Source organism: Perognathus longimembris, chromosome 6, assembly GCF_023159225.1.
Source record: "Perognathus longimembris pacificus isolate PPM17 chromosome 6, ASM2315922v1, whole genome shotgun sequence".
In the NCBI taxonomy this organism is placed as follows: Eukaryota; Metazoa; Chordata; class Mammalia; order Rodentia; family Heteromyidae; genus Perognathus; species Perognathus longimembris.
This window is the reverse complement of record NC_063166.1, coordinates 10670143-10696503: the sequence shown is the minus strand read 5'-3', so window position 1 is coordinate 10696503 and position 26361 is coordinate 10670143. Positions and strand designations below refer to the sequence as shown.

Genomic DNA, 26361 nt, shown 5'->3' with positions numbered 1-26361 from the left:
CCACCCCCGCCAGTTCTGGGGCTTGAACTCAGGGTCTGAGCACTGTCCCTGGCTTAGCCACTTGAGCCACAGTGCCACTTCTGGCCATTTTCTGTATATGTGGTGCTGAGGAATTGAACCCAGGGCTTCATGTATGCGAGGCACCAACTTTACCACTAGGCCACATTCCCAGCCCTCATCTTGCTTTATAAGAAGCTTTTAGAGGCTGGGGATATGGCCTAGCGGCAAGAGTGCTTGCCTCATATACATGAAGCCCTGGGTTCGATTCCCCAGCACCACATATATAGAAAATGGCCAGAAGTGGCGCTGTGGCTCAAGTGGCAGAATGCTACCCTTGAGCAAAAAGGAAGCCAGGGACAGTACTCAGGCCCTGAGACCAAGGCCCAGGACTGGCCAAAAAAAAAAAAAAAACCTCATTAAGCTTTTAGTACCAAGGCTTCAACTCAGGGTCTTGTGTTCTTACTTGGCTTTTCTTATTGACAGCTCTACCACTCTACCACTTGAACCAAGCCTCCCGTCTGGCATTTTGCTAGTTGAATAGAGAGGAGAGTCTCACAGACTTTCCTGCCTGGACTAACTTCAACCCTTGATCCTTGGGCCCGCAGGATATCCAGAGGATCTCAGAGGCTGACTCTTGAGTAGCTGGGATTCTAGGCATGAGCCACTGGCTACCCAGCTTTGGTCCCGCTTAGATTTATGAAGGCCCTGAAAGATGAACAAGTTAGAGGTCAGGATAAGGTCAGGGCTCACAGTATTGCAGAAAGGGAAGAAAGTTTTCATATTTCACCAGAAGAAAAAAAGACTTCTCCTCCTTAAATGACTGATATTTAACAATGAGCGGGATCTAAGTATACCTTCTCCATGTCATGTTCCCCCCATCGGCCCCTTCCACCCGCCATGACACATCCTTCCAGCCTTACACTGTCCCCAATCTGGGAGGCGCAAAGAGAGAGAAAGCCAGCTCCACGTTTATTTATCTCAATCCATGGGAGAAAAGCACACAGTAATAGAATCATCTGACACGAGAGGTAATTTTAAGTGTGTATCCTTGGCTCTGCTCTCATCCAACACATTTTTCATGGAAAGGAAGGGAATGAACATTGAAAAAGGAATGAATTTTCTTCAGGCACAATTTGCATACACAAAATAGCACTCATCTTAAGTGCGCAGTTGGATGTTTTGACAAATGCACCCAGTCTTAAGCTCTATCACACTCAGGGTATAGATGCTTCTACACCCCCTGATAGGCTAACCCCAAGTTCCCTGCACCCCTTGCAGTCTGGCTCCTCAGGGCACTGCTGACCATTTTCTGTCCCTACAGATTAATTTTGCCTGCTCAGGAGTTTCTTTAAATGGTGTCATCTAGCATGTGCCCATTTGAAGGACTGTGTACTGAGTGTCTAGCATGTGCCAAACACTTGACAAGTGTATGATCATTTCTATTTTTTAAGATTATTATCTTTAAATAGTTGTACGAGGGGGTTGCCAACAAACAAAGTAGTTTCTATTTCATTCGCTTATTTTGTACTTACTGTAGCCAATATCACAGTTTTGTGCTTGCTCCGCTTGCCTGTTCATGGCTGGTACTCTACCACTTGAGCCATGGTGCCACTACTGGCTTTTTGCTGGTTAATTAGAAATAAGAGCCTCCTGGACTTTCCTACTTGAGCTGGCTCTGGACTATGATCCTCAGATCTCAGCCTCCTGAGTAGCTAGGATTACAGGCATGAGCTACCTACTGATGCCTGGCAGTCCTTTTGTTTGTTTGTTTGTTTTTGCCAGCCCTGGGTCTTGAACTCAGGGCCTTGGCACTGTTCCTGAGCTTCTTTTGCTCAAGGCTAGCACTCTACCACTCGAGCCACAGTGCCAGTTCTGCTTTTTCTGTGTATTTGGTGCTGAGGAATCGAACCCAGGGCTTCATGCATGCTAGGCAAGCACTCTACCTCTAAGCCACATTCTCAGCCCCCTGAGCCATTATTATTATTATTATTATTATTATTATTATTGCTCAAGGCTGGCGCCCTACCACTTGAGCCACAGCTCCATTCTTAGCTTTTTGGTGGTTAATTGGAGATAAGGGTCTCACGGACTTTCCTGCCCTGGGGGGTTTCTAACTGAGATCCTCAGATCTCAACCTCCTGAGTAGGTAGGATTACAGGCATGAGCCATCAGCGCCCAACTTGAAGAGTCCTGAGGACAAATAAGACGAACAGAGGGTTCCCTAGTTTGGAAAAGGACCTATTTCTGGAGTTTGTATATCATTTGCTTGGTGTTGTAAGGAATGGAGGATGGGCTCTTCTCTGCCCTCCCAGCGCTGAGTTCATACTGACATGGTGGAAACGCTCTATAACCATATGAAACCAAATGGTGCTGTGGCAATCTGAGAACTCAGACAAAACAGTGGCTTGTGGACTCAGACATCTGAGTCTGCTCATTGCAATTTGTCCCTAAGCCGCCCCCACATCATGTTCTATCTACTCCGCACGGGAATCTGCTCTTCCAAACTCCTGCCAGGGAATTCTGGCCCAGGCAGGACTGAAAATTCACCCTTTCTTCACCCTTTTCTTCCTCTGATGACACACAGGTGACATCTTCAAATAGTTTAGGATTCTTGTCTTGTTGCCCAGAAGAGAGAGAGTGTGTGTGTGTGTGTGTGTGTGTGTGTGTGTGTGTGTGTGTGTGTGCTGGTACTAGGGCTTGAACTCGGGGTCTGGGCACTGTCCTTTCAAGCTTTTTTGCTCAAGGCTGGTGTTCTACCACTTGAGCCACTTTTTTGGTAGTTAATTGAAGATAGTCTCATGGATTTTCCTGACTAGGCTGGCTTTGAGCCTTGATTCTCAAATCCCAGTCTCTTGAATAGCTAGAATTACAGATGTGAGCCGCCAATGCCTGGTTTCTCAGAAATGTCTTAGTTCCCAATCAACTCAGAAGTCTGCATTCTTGTTTAGTTGATAAGAAGACCTGGTTTCTAGAACTCCTCATGCAATGAGCTGCTACTGGTGGTGGAAAGCAATAAGCCAGCTGACCATGGTAGAAGCATTTACAAGGAAATCAGAAAATGCTGCAAACTAGGACTTGTCTCCTTCTGTTAAAACAGTACAGCTAGGGGCTAGGGATATGGCCTAGTGGCAAGAGTGCTTGCCTCGTATACATGAGGCCCTGGGTTCAATTCCCCAGCACCACATATACAGAAAATGGCCAGAAGTGGTGCTGTGGCTCAAGTGGCAGAGTGCTAGCCCTGAGCAACAAGAAGCCAGGGACAGTGCTCAGGCCCTGAGTCCAAGCCCCAGGACTGGCCAAAAAAAACAAAAAACAAAAAAAAAAACAACAAAAACAGTACAGCTACCAGCACACCACTGCCTTTATCATTCTGGTCTTCATCAAAGTGTGCTCATTTGTTTTATTAAAACATGCATGCCACCAGGGCTGGGGATATGGTCTAGTGGCAAGAGCTCTTGCCTCATATACATGAAGCCCTGGGTTCGATTCCCCAGCACCACATATATAGAAAATGGCCAGAAGTGGCGCTGTGGCTCAAGTGGCAGAGTGCTAGCCTTGAGCAAAAGGAAGCCAGGGACAGTGCTCAGGCCCTGAGTCCAAGCCCCAGGACTGGCCAAAAACAAAACAACAACAAACCAGCAACAACAACAACAAAAACAGATCCTGGGCATGTACTCTAAGTTCTAGCACACACACAAAAATAATAATAACAAAACAGGCTACCAGCTAGCCTAGTGGGGTGCACCTGTGATCTCAGCTACTCAAGAGGCAGATCACAGTTCAAAGTTAGCCTGGGCAGACAAAGTCTGACAGACTCTTATCTTCAGTTAACCAGCAAAAAGCCAGAAGTGGAGGTGTGACTCAAGCAGTAGAGTACCAAACTTAAATGGAAAAACCTAAATGAGAATGGTAGAACCTTTCAGTCATGGCTACTTATGTAGCCCTGGTTGGTCCTATATTCACAGTCTGTTCACCTCGGTCTCCTGAGTCCACGGATGTGGCTTTCGTGAGAGTCTTTCAAAGGCTCTGGAACCACAGTTTGAGAAGTGCTTGTCTGAGATGTGGATGAGCTCTTGTAGCGACCGTAGCTAAGTGCTAGAGTACTCGTGTCGTGTGAGGTCCTGAAGTCCATCCTCAGCACTAGCCTGTCCCCCAACAAATGGACAGGACAGAATGAAGGCTTAGGAGAAGCAATGACACCTGTATTCAAAAAACAAGTACGTTGAGGAGTCGCCTCAAGAATCAGGCTAGGGGATGGGAATATGGCCTAGTGGCAAGAGCGCTTGCCTCCTACCCATGAAGCTCTCGGTTCGATTCCCCAGCACCACATATATGGAAAACGGCCAGAAGGGGCGCTGTGGCTCAGGTGGCAGGTTGCGCGGGAAGAAGCCAGGGACAGTGCTCAGGCCCTGAGTCCAAGGCCCAGGACTGGCCAAAAAAATAAAAAAGAATCAGGCTAGACCCCTACACGTTAAAGTGGTGGGAAATTGGCAGGGTGGGTGCAGATGGGGGTGAAGCGCGTGGGAGTGGCCACCGGAGCCCGCAGGGGCTCACAACTCAACTTCACCTGCAGCGTCCATCTGTAACAAACACACCATCCAGGATGTTCCAGGAATCCTTGGAAACACGGCATAACTAGTGTGCTGTTTTGTTTACAAAAGGAAGAGGAGAGAAGTTGTTTTTAGTTGTAAAAAGCACTGAATGAACATCCCCCCCCGCCCCACACACACACACAAAGAGATAAAAGGAGCTCAGCGCTGGTACCTCATGCATGCCTGTAATCCTAGCTATTCAGGAGGCTGAGAATCTTGGTTCAAAGCCAGCCTAGATAGGAAAGTCTTATTTCCACTTAACTAGCGAAAAATGGAAGAGGAGGTGTGGCTCAAGTGGTAGAGTACCAGCCTTGAACAAAAAAATGCTAAGCAAAAGCTCAAGGCCCTGCCCTGAGTTCAAGCCCCAGTACTCACATCAAAAGAGGAAAGGGGAGGCTTGGGGAAGTGCCCATGTGTTTATTGGGCCAGGTAAGCTTGCGCTCAGAACATTCCTGAGGCCACCAGGTGAGCTCATGACTCAGGCTAGGGACACAGACTTACGTGCTTCTGGGTAAGGCACATTCCCCAACTATGAATTGTGAGTGTGTGTGTGTGTGTGTGTGTGTGTGTGTGTGTGTGTGTGTATGGGTTATGGGGCTTGAACTCAGGGCCTGGGCACTGTCCCTGAGCTCTCTTGCTCAAGGCTAGCACTCTCCCACTTGAACCACAGTACCACTTCTGGCATTTCGTGGTTCATTGGAGATAGGAGTCTCACGGACTTTTCCTGCCCGAGGTGACTTGGAACCGTGATTCTCAGATCTCAGCCTCCTGAGGAGCTAGGATGACAGACCGGAGCCACCCGTGCTCTGGTCACATTTGTATCAACCAGTTGGTACTCGGCCTTCTTTGATGTGTTTCTACTTAAAGACGTCTTATTCAGGGATTCGGGAGCACAGCTTAGTGGCGGACTACTAGCCTAACCTGCGTGCCACTTGGCTTTAGTCAATACATTTTTTTAAATGAGCCTCTTAAAAAAATTAAATATTAAAAAATGTTATTATAAAGATGATGTACAGAGGGGTTACTGTTTCATGAGTCAGGTAATGAGTATGTTTCTTTTTGGACAATGTCACCCCTTAAGCAACTTATTTTGTATCTATTGTTGACTCTCCGGCTTTGAACTCTTGGCCAGTAGGCTGTGACTCATGCTTCAGGAACGTGTATCCAGCGCGTGTTTTCTCCGTAAGGCTCATTAGAGTGTCTTGTGCTTGGGAACACCAACTAGGAATCTAGGACTGTGCTTGGGGGATGTTTTGCACAGCAAAATCACAAACAAAGAGCACAAAAATGTGAAAAATGTGGCATTAAATGTACCAGGAAAAGACTTGCTTACAGTAGGGGAGGTGATGGGAGAAGGCACAGTGTGGCTGCCCCTCCCCCCCGCCCCCCCTCCCCGTGCACGTGGCTAGTCAGTGTTTCTGCTGCTTTGCACACATTTGCAATGACTGCGAGACTCTGTGAGCATTAGTTTGGTGCCACAAACAAACCTTGGCACACAGTCAAGTCACAACTATAGGATCACTGAGTAATAAGGATGTATTCCTGTGTGTGTGTGTGTGTGTGTGTGTGTGTGTGTGTGTGTGTGTACACGTGCTGTTATTGAGACCTGAACTCAGGGCCTGGGCTCTGTCCCTTAGCTTTTTCCACCCCAGGCTGCTGCTCTATCCCTTGAGCCACACCTCCACTTCCAGCTTTCGCTGGTTCACTGGAGATGCGAGTCTCCCTGCCTGGGCTGGAACCGAGTCTTCCAGGGCTGCACCACCCGCCAGGGCCCTGCTAACGCCCCGCGTCCTGTGCTGAGCCCTGCCTTCCCTGGTGCCCATCTGTGCCCGTTCTGTGTGCTCTCTCCCCAGGCTGGGAAGCAGCCACGTCTCCAGGGGCGCTGCTGCCCCCTCCTTTGCTGAACGTGCCAGGTCTTGGCGCTTCTGGGGTGCCGTTCTCCTGTGTCCTCCGTGCTCCTGGCTGGGGCCTTCGTGGCAGAACTGAGGAGTCTCACGACAGCGCTTCCAGGAGCCGGAGAGCCAGCGAGGCTGCCGGCTCCGATCGGGCCAAGTGCAAGTCGCCAGGCCCCACAAAGCCACCGTGTGACTCTCGGGCTGTGAACTGCAGGCGAGCCGGGGGCAACTTCCGTGAGCTTCAGAGACCAGAGAAGTTGCAGTCACCCCCCTCCTGAAGAGATCTCCACTGCTTCGGGGGGGGGGGATTGCTCAGCTTCGGGCTCCCTCACTCTGCCCACGCCCACAAACTTCCATCGCTTCCAGAAAGACCCTGGCACCCACCCTTGGGGCGGCCCGTTCTAACCAAACACCCTTTCAACAGAAGGTGGTGGGGGGACATGCCTGTGAAGCCCCAGCTATCTGGGCACCCTTAAACCCAAGCACGGCGACTCCCCACACCAGCCCCAAGTCCACCCCGCGTCGCCGGAGCACACAGCCGGGTTTCTTAAACCGTGTTTACTCTAATGCCGTCACAAGGGTCTAGTTCGACCTAGCCTGATACTGACCAAGCTGTGTGTCACTGAAAACACCTGGAGCCGGCGAAGCCGCTGGGCGATTTTCTTTTTTTCCTGGTGCTGGGGACTGAGTCAGAGCCAAGGCTCTCTCTTGTTTTTGTGTTTGCCTTCCCCAGCGCGATTCCGCAGCGGAGCCAACCAGCCGTGCATTTTGGTGAGTGCCATGAAAGTGGGGAAGGTGCGGCGGCGAGTTCAGGACGCCAGTGAGTTCCAGGATGGCGGGGGGGGGGGGGGGGGGGTGGGCGGGGAGGGGGCTGGTTATTAAGCAAGGGTGACCAAATGCTAAATAAAGTCGCCTTCTCCATGGGGTCTCTCTCTACGTCTCACTGGTGGCCTCAAATCACAATCTTCCCAATCTCAGCCCCTTAAGTCGTCAGGATTGCAGGCTTGAGCTATGGTATCTGACTTGGAAGTTATTGTTTTTAGTTTTAGTTTTTGGGCCAGTCTTGGGCCTTGAACTCAGGGCCTGAGCACTGCCCCTGGCTGCTTTTTGCTCAAGGCTAGCACTCTGCCACTTGAGCCACAGTGCCACTTCTGGCCGTTTTCTATATATGTGGTGCTGGGGAATCAAACCCAGGGCTTCATGTATACGAGGCAAGCACTCTTGCCACTAGGCCATATCCCCAGCCCCTAGAAGTTATTTTTGATAATCACTAAGTAATGAACACAGCCTTTTACATATACACAAACACAAAATTGCACACACAGACACAGGTACATAGACCCACACATGCCCACAAACACAAATACACAATGATACCCAACATACCCAAACAAACGAACGCACGATCCACTATTACAAACATAAGCACAGCGCACAACGCACGGAGCCCTTGAGAGGGGAAACTTACAGGAGAATGCTAAGTCCTTCAACCAGGCTCTGCTTCACTCCCAACTGGTGGGATGCTAAGAAGGAAGGAAAGGAAGCCCAGCACGTTTGCTGGTGAGCGCTGGCCCGACAGGAGCTTGGCTCAGTCCCCACAACCACCTCCCCTGGGGCAGCGCTGGGGGCCTTTGTGAAACCCACAGAGCGTTCATCCGCGTGGGGGACCACCGTGGAAAGGCGCTGAAGATCGCTGGGCGCGGTGCTGCACGCCTGCCGTCCCAGCACGGGAGGGGAGGCTGCGGGCTGGGGGAGGTTGCGTTGAGTCCCATCTAGGCTGCCTGGTGAGGCCTTGTCCCACAGAACAGCAACGAAGAAAGTGATGAAACAAAGGACTGAAGAAAGGCCGAGCGGGGGCATCGGAAGCATTGGAACAGTAGCGAGGGATATGGGGGTTTTAGGGGGAGATGTCAGGGACCTGAACACCAAAGGCCACTGGGAGGGAGGGAGGGAAGGAAGGAGGCTTCATCTTCACACCAGCCCCTGTGCAGAGCCCCTTCCTTCACCGTTCGCAGGTGGAAGGTCCCGGTCCCGGGAGAGCTTGCAGGGGGAGCTGCACCCGCTCAGCCTCCCACCGTCCTTTCCTCCTGGGGGCGGGGGGGGGGGAACCTCTGACCCCCAATGCCTTCCTGCAGCCTTGTCAGTCCAGGTGGCAGGGAAGATGCCAGAGAAAAGCAGGACTCGGATGGCATGGGCCAGGGTGGGGGCGGCAGGGGGGAGGGACGGCAGGGATGGGGGTGGGCAGGGCTGGGAGGGGGTGGTCTCTTGAGGGTTTACATGCAGGTAGAAAGAAGAAGGGAGCCGGGCACCGGTGGCTCACGCCTGTTATCCTAGCTACCCAGGAGGCTGAGATCTGAGGATCGCAGTTTGAAGCCAGCCTCCAATAAATTACTCAGAAAAGGCCAGAAGCGGCGAGGTGGCTCAAGAGCGCTCAAGAGGTGGCCTTGAGCACAAAGAGGCTCCGGGACAGGGCCCAGGCCCTGAGTTCAAGCCTCAGGATAGCCCCCCTTTCCCCCCACAAAAAAAAAAGGAAAGCAGAGAGCTAAGGGTATCCACAGGGCTTTGAGCATCTGGAAGAGTGGGGTGTAAATCAACAGCTGGGGGCAAAGCCGGCTTAGGGAGAATTAAGACTTTAAACAAAAAATGTTTGTTTTTGTCTTTATGTCAGTACTGGGGCTTGAACTCAGGGCCTGGGTGATGAGTTAGCCTTTTGCGTAGCCTTTTCGGTCAAGGCTGGCATTCTGTCAGTCGAGTCACACTTCTTCCGACTTTTTGCTCCTTCTTTGGAGGGTAAGAGTGTGTCTGCTTTGTCTGCTGGGGCCCAGCGTTGAACTGCGACCCTCAGATCTCACCCTCCTGAGTAGCTAGGGTTACAGGCGTGAGCTACATGCTCCTGCCTTGGGACATGTCCCGAAAGGGTCCTAGGCACGGATATGAGATCTCACAGCTGTTACTTCTCTATGTTACAATGGGCACCCACAGCCTGGAACCGTGAGTTTTGTGTCAGAGTTGTTGACGGGGATCGAGTCTCAAGGCTGAGGGCAAGGTCTGGGGTCCTCATGGCACAACAGTAGGATGAGCTGAGGAACTGGGCAAGGTGACTGGAGGTCCCCGGCTCTTCCTGGGGTGCCTGCTCAGAACGGCGCGTCTTTTTGGTGTGGCAGGACGGCCTTTCAACCTGGCAGACACTGCTCTCAGGTGCAGCCGAGCGGTCAATGGCTCCAAAAACTGAGTTCCTGAAAAACAGCTTAGGTAACTGCTACCCGCAGGAACAAAGGTCAGGGGTGCTGTTACAACAATTTGTTTTCTTCTCTTTTTACTTTGTGTACACCTTGAACTCAAGGCCTAAGCTCTGTCTCTGAGTTTCTTTTGCTCCACGTGTGGCTTGGTGGTGGTGAATTGGAGTTAAGTTTCTCACAGACTCACCTGCCTAAGCTGGCTTTGAACTGTGATCCTCAGATCTCAGCCTCCCGAGTAGCTAGGATTACAGGCATGAGCCACCAGTGCCTGGCTTTTGTTCTGCTTTCTTCCTCTCAATGGGCACTCTACCACTTGAGCCATGCCACCCAGCCCAGCTTCTGGCTGACTAGTTGGAGTCTAGTGGGCTTTTTTATCTGAGCTGGCTTAGACCCATGATCGTCCCATGATCGACCCATGATCCTCCTGAGTAACTGGGATTTACAGATGGAAGCCACCAGCAGCCAGCTCAGGTAACTCAGCCCAGATGATCCTTGCAATTCCCCTTCTCTCAGCTCTTTAGCATCCCGGTTTATGCAGCGGCCTCCACCTCTCCACCCAGCCCAACAAAGACGGGGAGCTTGGAGCTGTGTTTGGTTTTTCTTGTGTTTCTGGCCAGAAAAGCCACGCCTCGATCAGCCCTGGAGGACCTGGTTTAGAAGGTGAGCAGGGCTAAAATGGAAGCTCTTACCGCCATCTCGTGGCAATTTGGGGAATTGCCTGGTTCTAAGTTCACCCCTTGCAGGGTGAAGACCCTTGCAGGGTCAGGGGAAGAGTTGAAGGAGTTGCTAGACGAGCATCTGTCGTGTGCTCAACCCAAACCTTGTCACCCTGCTCACGGTTTGGAGGAAAGCGGCCACAATGAACAGCAAACAGCATCCCTTGGCTCTGCTCTCAGTTAAAAGAAAAGTGGCCCCTGTTAAGTCAACTGTGGTTCGTACCAGCTCTCGGCATGGAGCCACGCTTCTTTACAGAGTTGTTCTCAGCCAGCCAGGTGCTGTAATCCTGGCTGCTCAATAGGTTAAGATCTGAGGATCCTGGTTCGAAGCCAGCATGAGCAGGCAAGTCCATCAGATTCCAATGAACTACTAAAAAAAGCCGGAAGTGGAGTTGTGGCTCAAGTGGCAGAGTGCAAGCCTTCACACACACACACACACACACACACACACACACACACGAATAGTAGAGTTCTCAGCTGGTGGAACTGTGGGGGCGAGAGAAGCGATAGAACACTTACAAATCTGGTTGCGACTGACGTCTGAGAATGATGCATAGGATAGTGGCATGTTGGTAATGGGAAAGCCTTCAGGGCTCTGTGCGTGTGTGAGTGTGTGTGTGTGTATGTGAGAGAGACATACACACACACACACACACAGAGAGAGAGAGAGAGAGAGAGAGAGAGAGAGAGACTGCCTGGCAAGTGCTCACTCAGTCCGCTGGCTTTTAGCTTGTTTTTTTCAGATAGAGTCTTATTTGCCAAAGGCAAATTGAGTTTCTAGAATGCTTCCCTTTCCCTCAGGGAGCCAGTCATGAGTGGCTGTCGAAACCCAAGTGAATTAAAATGGAATAAAATGAAAAATTTATCTCCTGAGTTATAATGGTCACATTCCAAGTGCCACCCATGGCTAGGAGACAGTGCCAAGGCAGAATGTTTTGTTCATGGTGGTCGTGGAGCTTGAACTCAGGGCCCTGGGTGCTGTCCCTTAGCTCTTTTGCTCAAGGCCAGCACTCTACTTCTTTGAGCCACAGCGCCACTTCTGGTTCTCTGATGGTTAATTGGAGATATGAGTTTCACAGACTTTCCTGCTCAGGCTGGCTTCAAACCCTGATCCTCAGATCTCAGGCTCCTGAGTAAGTAAGAGTACTAGCACCTGACTGGCAGAATGTGTTTGTCAGTACAGAAAGTTCCATGGAACAGCACTGCTCCAAAAGGACTCTGCAGAAGAAGAGTTAGAAATGGCATCCAGACAGGAGGGGACTGTGCGAGACAGAACTTGACACCAACAAGACAGGTGACCAGGTAGTACAAATGTATTTCATGACCTGCTGACACAAGTAGCACGGACCAGGCACCTTGGCAAACTAATTGGCCCGTGCCACCTTCTTTCCAAGAGCCCTCCCTAGTACTAAAACTTCACCCCCCCCAAAGAAAAGCAGCACCCACAGGGCACAGGATGGGAAATGAGGGCTTCACTGTTGCTAAACACCACGCCCCTCCCTCCCTCCTCCTCTCTCTCTCTCTCCTTTCCTGGCTCCGTTCAGTTTAGCTTGCGATAGATCATGGCCAGCCCCATGGGTGTCCACATGTCCACGGTGCTGGCGGAGGACTGCCTGTGCCGCCCTAACTTCCCCACCACCTTGGGCTCCTTGTAGAGGAAGTAGCCGTGCCGGACGATGAACGGCAGGCAGCAGAAGTGCAGGCCCATGCGCGAGACTTGGAAGGCCACGGACAGGTGACTCAGCGGCTGGAACTGTTCCTTCATGAGCCCCTGGAGCAGCAGGACCATGGAGAAGTGGATGAGCTCGTAGGCGATGATCCACAGCGTGTAGATGAGAGGCCCCATGAACCAGCTGGTAAGGATGCAGTAGAGCAGTAGGCAGCCCGCGAGGATGGTGAGGAGGGCCAGGCAGATGCTGATGGTCTTCTTGTATGCGATGAGCCGGCTGACGAACTCAGACTTTGTGTCCAGGAGGAGGCTGTATCTGTCTTCATGGCCGACGTACGTGGACTGGTTCAGCTCAATGATGAAGAACTGGATGGTGTTGAAGATGGAGAAGATGGCTGCCATGAAGGATATGATCCTGGAATTCATTTCCGACTTGTCTTCCTGGATTATCTCCTGCAAGGAAAAAAAAATACAAATTTGATAGAGAAATGTGATCAGAATGGCAAGAGTCAGCCTAAGACAATCCCCTAAGCCATTGGACGGGCAGAGCCAGGGCGGCGTGTGGACAGATGACAGGCTGGGAGTCAGGGGGCCATACTGCCACTGGCGGCATGGATTTGGGGGTATTAGAGACCCCTCTGGAAGGAGGAGCAACGGAGTTCTGGGTTCTCTTCTGAGGAATCTGTGCCATCTCTAAACAGTCCCGCTTTCTTGGCAAGTCCAAGGGAATGGGCTGTTCCTGTGCTGTCCACTGGGGGGCGCCCCAGCCTTGTTCCAAGTCACAGGCTTGTGCCAGCACTGTGGAAGGGGGGTGGGGTGGGGTGGGGTAATGCAGGTAAGATTTAACTGTTTTCCTGGCCCAGAATAAAGATGCCTTTAAACAGCTGCCATTCTGCTGGGTGCTGGTGGCTCGCGCCCATAATCCTAGCGACTCAGAAAGCTGAGATCTGAAGTTCACAGTTCAAAGCCAGCCCGGGGCAGGAAAGGCCCTGAGATTCTTATGTCCACTTAACCATCAGAAAACCAGAAGTGGTAGAGCACTGGCCTTGAGCACAAAGAGGCTCCGGGACAGTGCACGATGAGCAACCAGCATCCAGCTTGCAATTTAGTTTTTTTTTTTTTTTTTTTTTTTGGCCAGTCCTGGGCCTTGGACTCAGGGCCTGAGCACTGTCCCTGGCTTCTTCCCGCTCAAGGCTAGCACTCTGCCACTTGAGCCACAGCGCCGCTTCTGGCCGTTTTCTGTATATGTGGTGCTGGGGAATCGAACCTAGGGCCTCGTGTATCTGAGGCAGGCACTCTTGCCACTAGGCTATATCCCCAGCCCCGCAATTTAGTTTTGGTGTTGGTCCAAGGGCTTAAATTCAGGGTCTAGATGCTGTTGCTTGGCGTTTTTGCTCAAGGCTAGCACTCTGCCACTTGAGCCACAGTGCTACCTCCTTTTGTGGGGGGGGGCGGTTAATTGGAGGTAAGAGTCTCACGGATTTTCCTGCCTGGGCTGACTTTAAATCACAATCCTTAGTTCTCAGCCTCCTGAGAAGCTAGGGTTATAGGTGTGAGCTACTGGTGCCCAAATGACTGTTTTTTACAGTAATTTGCGGCTGTTTTCCTAGGGAGCTGATCTATGGAGTTCCTCTGATCATCTTATCAGACATCGATCTCCCCGCAATTGACTATACTGTTTTGGGGCAGTGGTGGGGCTTAAACGCAGAGCCTGGGTGCTTACCCCTGGACTCTCTGTGCTCAAGGCTAGTGCTCTACCACTTGAGCCACAGCTTCACTTCTGGTTTTTGAGTGGTTAATTGGAGATAAGAGTCTCAAGGGGACTTTTCTGCCCCAGCTGGCTTTGAGCCAAGATCCTCAGATCTCAACCTCCCTAGTAAGCTCAGATTACAAGCATGAGCCACCGGCACCCAGCTGACTCCACTTAAAAAGAAAATTATTCAAGATGTACACTTTACTTGACTTACGTAACTATACATCCATTTAAGTACAATTTAAAACATAGATTGGGAAGGAGACGAAAAGGGGGGGAAAAAACCACAGGGAGAGAAATTTGCTGATCTATTAACATTTATTTATTTAAATCCAAAAGGAAACAGACTAAGTACCAGCAATAAAGCGACCCCTGGTGGCTGTAATGCGTTGGTACATCACAGCTTTTCTGGAATGTTAGCCTCTTCTTGGCCACATTAAAAATCAAACCTATCTCCTTAGCAAAGCCATTTGGGATGGTGGCAGTCCATAGAGACCGCGCTCCTCACACACATTTTAAAGATTCCTGGGGCTTGAACTAAGGGCGGCACTTTTAACTACTTAAGCTAACACCTCTACTGTTGTTGAATGTGGTGCAAGTGGCAGAGTGCTAGCCTTGGGCACAAAGAAGCCAGGGACAGTGCCGGGCCCTGAGTCCCAAGCCCCAGGACTGGCTTAATAAATAAATAAACAAGCAAACAAACAAATAAATAACGAAGGGCTGGGAATATGGCCTAGTGGTAAAGTCCTCGCCTTGTATACATGAAGCCCTGGGTTCGATTCCCCAAGCACCACATATACAGAAAAAGCCAGAAGTGGCGCTGTGGCTCAAGAGGCAGAGTGCTAGCCTTGAGCAAAAAGAAGCCAGGGACAGTGCTCAGGCCCTGAGTTCAAGCCCCAGGACTGGCAACAAAAACAAAAACAAAAACCCCAAAACCCAAATAAATAACGAAGTCTCCTCGTTGAGCAGGACGGCCCACAAAAGGAAGCAGAAGTGGAGATCCCGGCTTGGTCCAGGGGTGCGGGGAGGCTGACATTAGGCGTTTTTAGTGATGGACGAAGCTCATAATCTTGGATTTCTGCCATGAACTCCCCCCTTCCCCCATGGACATGCGTCGGTTGTAGCAGATGATGTTGCCTTGCTTTTGGCTTTTGTAGATGATCTGCATGTAGTTGAAGACAAAGAACATCCAGAAGCCGTGCAGGAGGTAGCGGAAGGCCAGGCCGCTCCAGCGCACGAACCTGACCTCCTCGATGCTGAAGTCGTTGATGAGGACCTGGATGACGAAGTTGACCGCCTCGTAGAAGAAGATCCACACGATGTAGATCACCAGGCCCCTGTAGATCTGGGCGTAGGCCGAGTACAGGAGGAGGAGGCTGATGATCATGGTGATGAAGGACTGGATGAGAATGATTTTGAAACTCCAACAGATGATGAAGTGAGTGAGCGTGTTCCTGAAGCTCCTCTGGGCCTGGCTGCTGATGTACGTGCAGTTGCCATCCTCCAGGTGCTTCTGCTCCAAGATGAGGTACAAGTGGGTGATCATGATGGAGAAGACCCCTGACAGCATGGTCCCCATCTTGGCCGTTATCCCACACCAGCGCTTCTGCTTCATGGCCGCACCTGGGGAGATAAACCACGGGATCTGGGCTCTGGGGGCCGCCCAGGCTGGCAGTCCAGGCCCGCTCTGCCTCCCCCAGCCCGCCGCCTCGGAGCCGCAGAGAAACAGAGAAAGCGGGAGAGAACGGCCTAGTTGAAATGCATTGGCTGTGGAGAGGAGGGGGATTTCTGGAGCTGGGAGTTGGGAGCTGATGTAGGAGAGCACTGTTTTTTCTTCTCTTGAGGATCCCAGGATCAGCCTGAAGAGGCCCAGGCCTCTCCTGCCCCCCCCCCCCCGCCGCCCCCTGCCAGGACCAATCAGCCATTCTCTGGGTGGGATCTAGGCCCCTGCCTCCCTCCCCTCACCTGCCTGGACCAATCAGCCATTCTCTGGGGGGGGGGACCCAGGCAGCAGGGTTCTAAGAGCCCTATAGACATTTTCATAGGCAGCCAGCCCCAGGTTAGAGCACACAAGGTTGTCAAAAGGTGGTCGAAATTCTCTCTGATCTCTCCAGGTACTGGCCCCGGATGACCACTGCTGTCCTCGTGGTGAAATCAGCTAGCCCTAGGGCAGCAAGATCATGAAGGGCAAACAGAAGAGCACCTGACTGGCTTTCAAAGTCACTCAAAACTTATGAGTTAGGGGCTGGGAATGTGGTCTGGTGGCTTGCCTAGCAAGCATGAAGCCCTGGGTTGGATTCCTCAGCACCACATACACAGAAAAAGCCGGAAGTGGCGCTGTGGCTCAAGTAGAGTGCTAGCCTTGAGCAAAAAGAAACCAGGGACAGGGGCTGGGAATATGGCCTAGTGGCAAGAGTTCTTGCCTTGTATACATGAAGCTCTGGGTTCGATTCCCCAGCACCACATATATAGAAAACGGCCAGAAGTGTGCTAGCCTTGAGCAAAAAGAAGCCAGGGACAGTGCTCAGGCCTTGAGTTCAAGCCTCAGGACTGGCAACAAAACCAAACAAAATAAATTAAAAAAAGACTTACAGGTGCCAGTGGCTCACACTTGTAAACTCTTGAGTTGCCAATACTAGAGAAGGGGAAGAAAAGGCTGTGAACATATTAGTAAGACTGCTCTTATTTATTTGTTATCACTATTATTTAGAGCAGTGTGGCAGAGGTCAGATATTCTTTGTGTGTGTGTGTGCCAATCCTAGGGCTTGAACTCAGGGCCTGAGGGCTGTCCTTGAGGTTTTTTGCTGAAGGCTAATGGTCAACCACTTGAGCCACAGCTCCTCTTCTGGCTTTTTGGTGGTTAGTTGGTGGTAAGAGTCTCATGGACTTTCATGCCTAGGCTGGCTTTGAAATGTGATCCTCAGATCTCAGCCTCCTGAGCAGCTGGGATGACAGGCGTGAGCCACCGGTGCCTGGCGTGTTAGTCACGTTCTCTATCACACATCTACGTTCCCAGCCGGTTCCTCGACACTGGATGCCTTGCAAACCTCCTTTCCTTTCTTCCTTCCCAGTAGTATTTTAGCTCAGGCCCTTGCACTTCCTAGGCAGGTGCTCTACCCCATGAACCACACCTTCAACCCTGCAACTTTTCCGATCGGCACGTCCTGCTTTACCCACAGGACCTCCATCTCTGGCTCTCAGATTTCCCCAAAACTCTCCTCTGTGGGAGGGAATGGGTAATCCTCTTCAACCTAGAGAACATGCCTGGCGGGCTTTGGTGGTGAGTCAGCCTACACGCCAGGGAAAACAGCCCAACAGAGAATGAGGTAATTCTGACAGTAAACCCCATGGCTGGGTACAAGGTCCACACAGTCTGCTGGCCACACGGCTTCCCAGGGGTGCCTGCATTCTTTCTCGAGTGTGTGTGTGTGTGTGTGTGTGTGTGTGACACTCACACTTCCTTCACTGTCTCTTGTCCACCTGGCTCACTCACCACAGTCATCCACGTGCACAGACAGACCTCAGGGCTCTAAGCTGGCCTTCCTCCCGTAGCACAGCCCCTCACAACAGCACCCCAACCAGGAGTGTGCCCTTAAGCTCCCCCCAACCCTGGGTCTCTTTCGCAGGAAGTGCACACTTCCCAGAAATGACCATAGCTCATTGGTCAGCACTAGGTCACGTGACCACTGGCCGGCCGGAGGAGGCTGGGAAAGCAAGTTTCGGGCAAAGCTGAATGGGATTATCATCACTGGTTTTAGACTAATGACTTAGACTGGGAACCCAGTTGCTGTACCTCACTAAAACATGAGGTCCTTAACAACAAGGAATAAGTGTGAGATCACTTAAAAGCTACTTTTGCTGCGCCCATGAGTTAACCTAAAGCAGGATACCAGCTGGGCACCCGGCCCTCTGCTCCCCCGTGTCCTTTGATCTGAGCCATTTTCTCCTACAGGCTCTCGGCAATCATCTCCACAAGGACAAGACTTATCTGTAAGCACCTTGTGGGAAAAGACCAACTGGCAGCTGGGAGCCAGCGGCTCACACCTGAGTAATCCTCACTACTCAGGAGGCTGAGATCTGAGGATCATGGTTTGAAGCCAGCCTGGGCAGGAAAGTCCCAGTGAGGCTCTCACCTCTAATTAACCACTCAGAAACCAGACGTGGTGTTGTGGCTCAAGTGATAGAGCATAAAGAGGCTCTGGGACAACGCCCAGGCCCTGAGTTCAAGCTCCACAACTAACCAAAAAAAAAAAAAAAAAGAAGAAAAAGAAAGAAAGAAAAAGGCAAATTGCCCTTCAGACAGGCAACACTTGTTTTCTTTTTGTGCTGAGACTAGGGCTTGAACTCAGGGCCTTAAGCTCTCACTTGGGATTTTTGCTCAAGGCTGGTAGTGCTCTACCAGTAGAGCCACAGCTCCATTTCTTCTTCTTCTTCTTCTTCTTCTTCTTCTTCTTCTTCTTCTTCTTCTTCTTCTTCTTCTTCTTCTTCTTCTGATTAATTGGAGATAAGAGTCTCACAGAGGGGGCTGGGGATATGGCCTAGTGGCAAGAGTGCCTGCTTCATATACATGAGGCCCTGGGTTCAATTCCCCAGCACCACATATACAGAAAATGGCCAGAAGTGGCGCTGTGACTCAAGTGGCAGAGTGCTAGCCTTGAGCAAAAAGAAGCCAGGGACAGTGCTCAGGCCCTGAGTCCAAGCCCCAGAACTAGCCAAAAACAAAAACAAAAACAAGAGTCTCACAGATTTTTCTGCCCTAGTGGGCTTCAAACTGTAATCCTTAGTTACAGTTTTCTGGTGGTTAATTGGAGATAATCTCATGGACTTGCCTGCACCAGGCTAGCTTTGAGCCTCAGATCTCAGCCTTCTGAGTGGCAGGAGGCTTTTGGGGGGGGGGGCAGTCCTAGGGCTTGAACTTAGGGTTTGGGTGCTATCCCTGAGCTTCTTTGTGCTCAAGGCTAGTGCTTTACCATTTGGCTAGTGCTCTACCACTTGTGCCACAGTGCCACCTTGGGCGTTTTCTGGGTAGTTTATTGGAGGTAAGAGTCTCATGGACTGCTGGCTTTGAATCACAATCCTCAGATCTCAGCCTCCTGAGTAGCTAGGATTACAGGCCTGAGCCACCAGTGCCCAGTACAGTTACTTTTCTCTCAACAAATACAACTGCCTGTCTGCTGCCTACAAACATGAAAAAAATCTCTCCTATCACCATTTCTCTTTTGACCCTGTGTTTCTCTCCAGCTTATCTTCAGCCTTTTTCTCTGTTAGAGCGAGCAACAGATCCAACTGTTGGCTGATTGAAACAGAAAAAAGCATTCCCTACAGATGATGGAGAAGGCCGCAGAATCACATGTCTCTATTAACCAGCACAATGCCCCATAAACCATCACAGTACCTCGGTGGCCTATGACAGTGATGACATCGTTAGGTCACAAGCCTGTGGGGCTCTGCTTCCTTGGGGCGGGGAGAGGGGGAGGGTTGGTTTGCTGCCAGCCGGGCTGGCTAGTGTGTCTGCAGTCCACTGTTGGCTGGCCAGTCAGCTTTGTTGGTTTTGGCTGGGTTCATTCCCACGTTGGAGCCTCAGCTGGCTCTTGGCTAATTTCCGATGGCCTCAGCTGGGATACTGGGAGGCTTGGCCCGGGTCCACATGTCTCATTGTGCGGCAGGCCGGTCTAGACATGTGCTAATAGCAATCACACAAGCCCAGTTACACGAGCGCTTTTCAGGCCTCTGCGTGTGAAATGGTCACTGAAATGCCACGGACCCACACAATAATCAATCTCAAGTGGGATCCCGGAGTCAGAAGGGGAAGAGCTGTCGTGAGAAGGCCTAGGAGGGTAAGAACCAAGTCTATCATGAACCCAGTCTACCACATGGGGTCTAGAAGCTTCTCTCCAAGGGTGGAAGTCACAGCCTCCGCACCCAGCTGGACCCCTGAAGGTACCGGGAAGCCACTGATGAGCACTGGATTCTGTCATTACGATCCAAGTCCTCTGGCTGCCAGGGCTGCCTCCACGGCTCTCTTGAGCTGGGGCCGCAGCCATGACGGGCACTGCCCATGCACAGAACCCAAGAGTCTTCATCTGCTTTGACATCAAGAGCAGGAGCATTTCATTACCACAACGGATGGCCCTGCCCTCCCCTTGGCCGTCACGGAAGCCTGGAGAGTGAGAAGCTGGCTCTGGCGGGGCCCACACTGGGAGGGGGGCTCTGGGGCTCATGGGATTTCCACGGGCTGGGACGCTTCCCGGCGTGGCTGTTGTCTGCACTCATTGTCTTGCAGGATGCTTAGGCAGGGACTCTATCACCTGCGCTACACCGCCGGCCCTTTGGGCTGTGATACTTTTGAACCAGATTCTCTCGCTTTTGCCCAGGACTGTGTGATCTTCCTGTCTATGTTTTCTGCCAGGCATGTACCGCCGAGCTCAGCTATTGGTTCAGATGGAGTCCCACAGACTTTTTGCCTGGGCTGGCCCCAAATCGAGAATCCATCCAATCTCCGCCATCAGAACAGCTAGGGTTACAGGCGTGAGCCACTGCGCCTGGCTGGCAACGGCTCTCAGGGGCACACGGATGACCTAGCATGTGCGAAGCCACAGACTCGACCCCCAGTACTAGGAAAACAAGAAACCAAACCAAACCAAACCAAAAAGTGGAACAGCAGGAAAGAGAACACTGACTGAACATGGCTGGAAAGGAAACCATCAGAAATGGGAATGAAGACATGTTTACATCATGGAAGAGTACATCGCAGTGAAGATGAATAAAACTGGAGAGATGGCGGAGAGGAAAAAAGCCAGTTGCGAGAGCATATGCGTGGAGTGATGCTATTTATAACGTTTCCAAACATGGAAAGCATGTTGTTTGTGGACATGCACATATGTGGGGAGTCGGCGACGTGTGGGGAAGCAGAACCTGTCACCCAGCACCAGCTTTCCAGCAGAGGAGGGGAAAGAAGGGAGATGGGGGACCCACAAAAGGGGAAAAGGGACTTGATTTGTGTCTTAGGTCTCTTTCTTCCTCCTCCCTCCCCTCTCTTCCTTCCTCCCTCCCTCCCTTCTTATCTTCCTTCCTTCCTCCTTTCTATCTCTCTTTCTTTCCTTCTTTCTCGCTAACTAATTTATTTGAGCAAACTTTTTGATTAGCTTCCATTAGTGACACAGGAGAGAATTTCACTATTATATTTCCATACATGTTTATAATATATTTTTCCAATCACTGTCACCCCTTTTATCACTCTGCCTGCTCCTCTCCTTTTTCTTTCTTGCCAGTCCTGGGGCCTGGGCACTGTTCCTGAGCTTCTTTTGCTCAAGGCTAGCACTCTACCACTTTGAGCCACAGCGCTACTTCCAGCTTTTTCTGTTAATGTGGTGCTGAGGGCTTCATGTATACGAGGCAAGCACTCTTGCCACTAGGCCATATTCCCAGCCCCAAGTTTGTAATCTTTAATGGTAAAACATGGTTCAAGTTTATATACCCTGTAATTTATGTAATTTTTAAAATCAGGTTTATACCTAATTCTGTTTTGCTATGTAGCCCAGGTTGGTCTCAAATGTATAGTCCTCCTGTCTCAGACTTTTTTTTTTTTTTTGCCAGTTCTGGGCCTTGGACTCAGGGCCTGAGCACTGTCCCTGGCTTCTTCCCGCTCAAGGCTAGCACTCTGCCACTTGAGCCACAGTGCCGCTTCTGGCCGTTTTCTGTATATGTGGTGCTGGGGAATCGAACCTAGGGCCTCGTGTATCCGAGGCAGGCACTCTTGCCACTAGGCTATATCCCCAGCCCCCTGTCTCAGACTTTTTTATTTTCATCAGCTGTGGGGCTTGAGCTCAGGGCCTGGGCACTGTCCTTGAGCTTCTTTGTGTTCAAGACTAGCATTCTAGCACTTGAACCACAGTGCCACTTTGTGAGTGGTTAATTGGAGATAAGAGTCTCACAGGGCTGGGAATATGGCCTAGTGGTAGAGTGCTTGCCTTGTATACATGAAGCCCTGGGTTCGATTCCTCAGCACCACATATATAGAAAAGGCCGGAAGTGGTGTTGTGGCTCAAATGGTAGAGTGCTAGCCTTGAGCAAAAAGAAGCCAGGGACAATGCTCAGGCCCTGAGTTCAAGCTCCAAGACTGGCAAAAAAAAAAAAAAAAAAAAAAAAAGAGTCTCACAGGGACTTTTCTGCCCTGGCTGGCTTTGAACTGCAACCCTCAGGTCTTAGCCTCCTTAGTAGCTAGGATTGTAGGCATGAGCCACCAGCGCTTGACTTCAGGGACAGTTTTTAAAGGCCCTCTTTGTGTTCTGAGTGGAAGCTGAGAGAGAATGGTTGGTTTAGATTAGTGTGATCAGTCTTGATGGTGATAAAGGGCCCAATAATCTTGGCTTCCCTGCCAAGTATTATTTTAAAAGTTACCATCAGCCAGGTGCCAATGGCGCAGGCCTATAATCTTAGCAACTCAGAAGGCTGAGGTCTGAGGATCACAGGTTCCAGCCAGCCTAGGCAGGAAAGTCTGTGACTCTCATCTCCAACAAACTACCAAAAAGCTGGAATTGGAGGTGTGGCTCAAATGGCAGAGTACTAGCCTTGAGCACAAAAGTTTAGGTCCTGGGTTCAAGCCCCAGCTGGCAGCAAAAAAAAAAAGTTACCATCAGGCGATTAAAGTCTTTTTAAAAAAAAATCTGATATGAAAAACTGGCATGAATATAGAAAATAAAGAGAAGAAATAATACAGCTTATCTGGTTGAGAATCATGAACCAAATCCTCTGGAGAACTTGTGTTATTTAACATCTCACAAATGACTTTTAAAAAGGATACTTTGAGATTCCTTTAGGTGCACAAATTAGACTTTCCTTTTCAGGTAGGGAAATGTCAGGTCCATAGGGAGTACCTTCTGGAACATTTCTAACTCCATGTGAATGAGCTGGAAAGTGGAAGGTCCTTGCTGCATGGCCAAGTATATGTAGCTCCCACTAGGAAGGGCAATTCCCATGACAGATGCAAGACAATGAACTCTGAATGGCCAGATGCTTCCAAGGAAAGGGATCTAGAACTCAAGATACCAACTCTCCCAAAAGTAGAAGAAGCAGTGGGGTGCTGGCGACTCACGTTTGTAATCCTAGCTCCTCAGAAGGCTGAGATCTCGGGATGGTGATCTGAAGCCACCCTGGGCAGAAAGGTCTGTGAGACTCTTATTTTCAATTAACCAGCAAAAGGAAAAAAAAAAAAAAAGCCAAAACGCTAGAAGTGGAGATATGGCTCAAGTGGTAGAGAGCCAGCCTTGAGCAAAAAAAGCAAGTGTGAGGTCCCAAGTTCAAGTCCCAATTATGGCACACATAGATACATAAGAGTAAATAAAAAGGTCTTTCTAGGGATGGAGGTGTGGCACAAGTAATAGAATACCTGCCTAGTAGGCATAGGTCCTGAACTAAAATCTCAGGTCTACCAAAAGAGAAAAAAAAAAAAAGTCAGGTGCTGGTGGCTCATGCCTATAATCCTAGCTACTTAGGAAGTTAAGATCTGAGGATTGTGGATCAAAGACTGCCCAGGCAGGAAAGTCCCTGAGAATCTCTTCTCCAGATAACCACCAGAAAACTGGAAGTGGCACTGTAGCTCAGAGTGGTAGAGTGCTAGCCTTGAGCAGAAATGCTCAGGGACAGTGCCCAGGCCCTGAGTTCAAGTCCCATGACTGGCCAAAAAAAAAAAAAAAAAGAATTAGCAGGGTTCCTTAAGTATTCTCCAATATATAGAAAGACATGGGATAGCAATGAATGGGGTGGGTTTGGGGAGCAATCAGCCACATACTAAATCCTTAGTTGGCACAAAATGACTCTGAACTAGCAAATACTCCTTCAATCATCACGGAATACAACCACAGACCCTAAAAAACAAAAACAGACAAGAAAGGAAATCACTAACAAGCCATTCCAAGGGTTTCATCCTGAGTAAAAACTCGATTGAAAATAAATTCAAAGGTGAACGACTGATAAAGAAAATTAGGGACATGGGTTGCTACCTCCTTAATCTTTGTCACTGATGTTGTAGAGATCCTCTATGTCCTCAAGACAGATGACACTTGGTGATCTGAATGGGATGGAAAGAATAAGAACATTCCCCAAGCACAGCTTGTCAAGTGCTAGCTTCCCGCAGTCAAAACCTAAGAGTCGGCCTTGAAGTCGGGGTTACAGCATGTCGATTTCACGGGCACCCCAAAGCCTGTGATAGGGTTCAGTTATCAGAGAAGAGGAAGATTCTGATGAAGCAACTGCTCCTCTCCTGTTCAAACAGTCACCCTGGGCCGGATCCGTTTCCCTTCAAACATTTTTTTTTAAAGAAAATAATTCATAAAAAAATGGGCGCTTTAAGGGAAAGAGAAGGGGGCCACATCACAAGCCAGGGTCGTCGAGTTGGGAGGGGTTAAAAATGACCCACGACCATCACCACTGGGCTCGCTCTTCTTTAAGTCAAAGATTTATATATTGTACACAATCCGTTATTCTAGTTCTTCTTTTTTCCTTAAAAAAAATTTGTAAGTAAAGATCAGAAACCTCATTTCCTCCCCCCCCACCCCCACCCCCTAACCGTACCTGTTTCTCGCCTCTGGTGAGTACAACTTTCAGCCCCGCCTTCCTGATCTCTCAGGCCCCGCCTCCTCGGTCCACCTGCGTGCCCAGCCGCTGACGTAGAGGTTGGGCTTCAGAGGCCTGCAGGATTCTGGCTTCTGATTGGTCCGTCCGTCCTGGGCCTGTACACAACACCAATGGCAAGAGGGGTGGGCGGGGAGATGCCCACATCCAAGATGGCGTCCCCAAGAGCTGGGAGCGGGTGACCGGCGGCGGCGGCGGGGAAGCGGCCTGGGTCCGGCCCTCCGATTCCGGGGTCCTGGGGCGGGCATCTCGCGGGGCACCTCCCCCCCCGCCCCCCGCCCGTAGCCCGCCTACCAGGACCTCCCCGGGCCAGAGCCATGGCCGCCGAGAACAGCAAGCAGTTCTGGAAGAGGAGCGCCAAGCTGCCGGGGAGGTGAGCCCAGGACGCCGACGGGGTGGAGGGATCGGACCCGAGATCCCGCGGGCCCCAGGGCGTCCTCGGGGGCCGGACGGCTGGACTGAGGGGGCCCGGGGCCGGGGAAGCCGGGGCCGCCGGGCCGAGGCGGGGCAGCTGTCAAGCCGCGAGCCGCGGGGCCGGCGGGGTGCGGGGCGCGCCCGGGGGCCGGCGGCGGGGGCTCCGAGGGGCGGCCTCGCCCGGGCGGGGCCCCGGGGAAGGGGCCTGGGGAGCCGGCGAGCGGCCCGCGCCGCGCGGGGCCTGGGGACGGCCCCCACCCTGCCTCCCACGTCGGCCCCGGCGCCTCCCGGGGCTGCCCGCCCCGCACAGGTGGCTGCCTGCCTGCCGGCGGGTGGCCCCCCGGCTCGGCCTGGCCTGCGGAGGGGCCGGGCGGGCGCCCGCTTTCCTCCCGGACCCCCCGGGGCGGCCCGGGTGAGCGCCGTGCCCCAGTCTGCCGTCCTGACCCGACGTCCAGCTGGCCTTTCCTTCCTAGGGGTCGCTCACTGGCCATTTTCTCGGGATTTGTGCCCCCCAAAGTGAACGCCCCCGTCCCCCCTCCCGTGTTGTCCAGGGACCCCGTTCTTCCTTTCTTCAGTTTTGCTGGAAAGCTACTTTTCCCCCTCCTTTCTTCTTGATTGCATGTTGACACTTAGCAATCTTCCACCCATCCATCAGTCTTCTGTGGGTTTATGGCTTCAATTTGTTTGAGGTTGGCTCCTGAGAAGTGAGAGAAGTGTGTGTTTTTCAGTTGTTAACATCCTGATAGGATCTTATGGAGAATAGGGTGGAAGTCGGTGTTTAGTACACACGCTGTACAGAACAAAATACAAAATATTTATGAAAACCGTATGAGAGACTGGGTGCTGGTAGCTCACGCCTGTAATCTCAGCCACTCAGGAGGCGAGATCTGAGGCTCTTAGTTCCAAGCCAGCTGGAACAGGAAAGTCGGAGTGACTTTTGTCTTCAGTTAGCCAACAAAAATCTGCAAGTGGAGGTGTGCTTCAAGTGATTAGAGCTCCAGCCTTGAGCAAAAAAGTTAAGGGAGAGTGCTCTGGCCTTGAGTTCAAGCCCTAGTTCCCAGCACACTTGCATACCCATGCACATAAATAAAATAAAATCACACATGGGATTGCAAAGATAGCTTCCCATTAAAGCGCTGTGTAATTAACAGTGTTAATGTCAGATGAACTTAGTACTTAGATGAACACCACTTCCTGCCTGATTTCCTTTCCTTCCTGGTCTGGTGAGCTCTTCAGTTGTGCTTACAGTGTTTTCTATACAGAGATCATGACATGCTCACATCCTGAGGTTTGAATGAGTGGGAAAACTGTTAAGTCAGGAAGCAATGTAGAAGATAACGGGGAGGTGGTGTGGTCTTTTGTGCCTTTGGTCTGTGTAGTAACTGTCTCTTGTTTTCTATATTTCTTCTCCTGGTTTACACGAACATGAAACTTTTTGTGCTGATATTGGG

The 26361-nt window shown here is 51.0% G+C and overlaps 3 protein-coding genes across 5 annotated transcripts in view; 1 reads left to right on the top strand and 2 right to left on the bottom strand.

Annotated features, from left to right (window-relative positions):
- Nucleotides 1-11982: 11982 nt before the first annotated feature.
- Nucleotides 11983-24583, bottom strand: Tmem217b (transmembrane protein 217B). The gene is made up of 2 exons (XM_048349206.1): nucleotides 24437-24583; nucleotides 11983-12564 (listed from the first exon to the last, which is right to left on the bottom strand). The coding sequence occupies exon 2, from the start codon at nucleotides 12535-12537 to the stop codon at nucleotides 11983-11985; it is 555 nt and encodes a 184-aa protein (XP_048205163.1). The 5' UTR covers nucleotides 12538-12564; nucleotides 24437-24583.
- Nucleotides 14910-15479, bottom strand: Tmem217 (transmembrane protein 217). The gene has a single exon (XM_048349205.1). It carries the CDS (start codon nucleotides 15477-15479, stop codon nucleotides 14910-14912), a length of 570 nt encoding a protein of 189 aa, XP_048205162.1.
- Tbc1d22b (TBC1 domain family member 22B) overlaps nucleotides 24583-26361 on the top strand; it is a 54220-nt gene continuing 52441 nt past the window's right edge. For 2 of the 3 annotated variants that reach the window (XR_007211200.1, XM_048347841.1), the window contains exon 1: nucleotides 24656-24869. Coding sequence is in view for 1 of the 3 variants with exons in the window: in XM_048347841.1 (XP_048203798.1) it covers nucleotides 24814-24869 (56 nt within the window). In the remaining 2 variants the exon portion in view is untranslated. Of the gene's footprint in view, nucleotides 24870-26361 lie in introns of all 3 variants that reach the window. The other variant, XM_048347842.1, reaches the window with a different exon arrangement.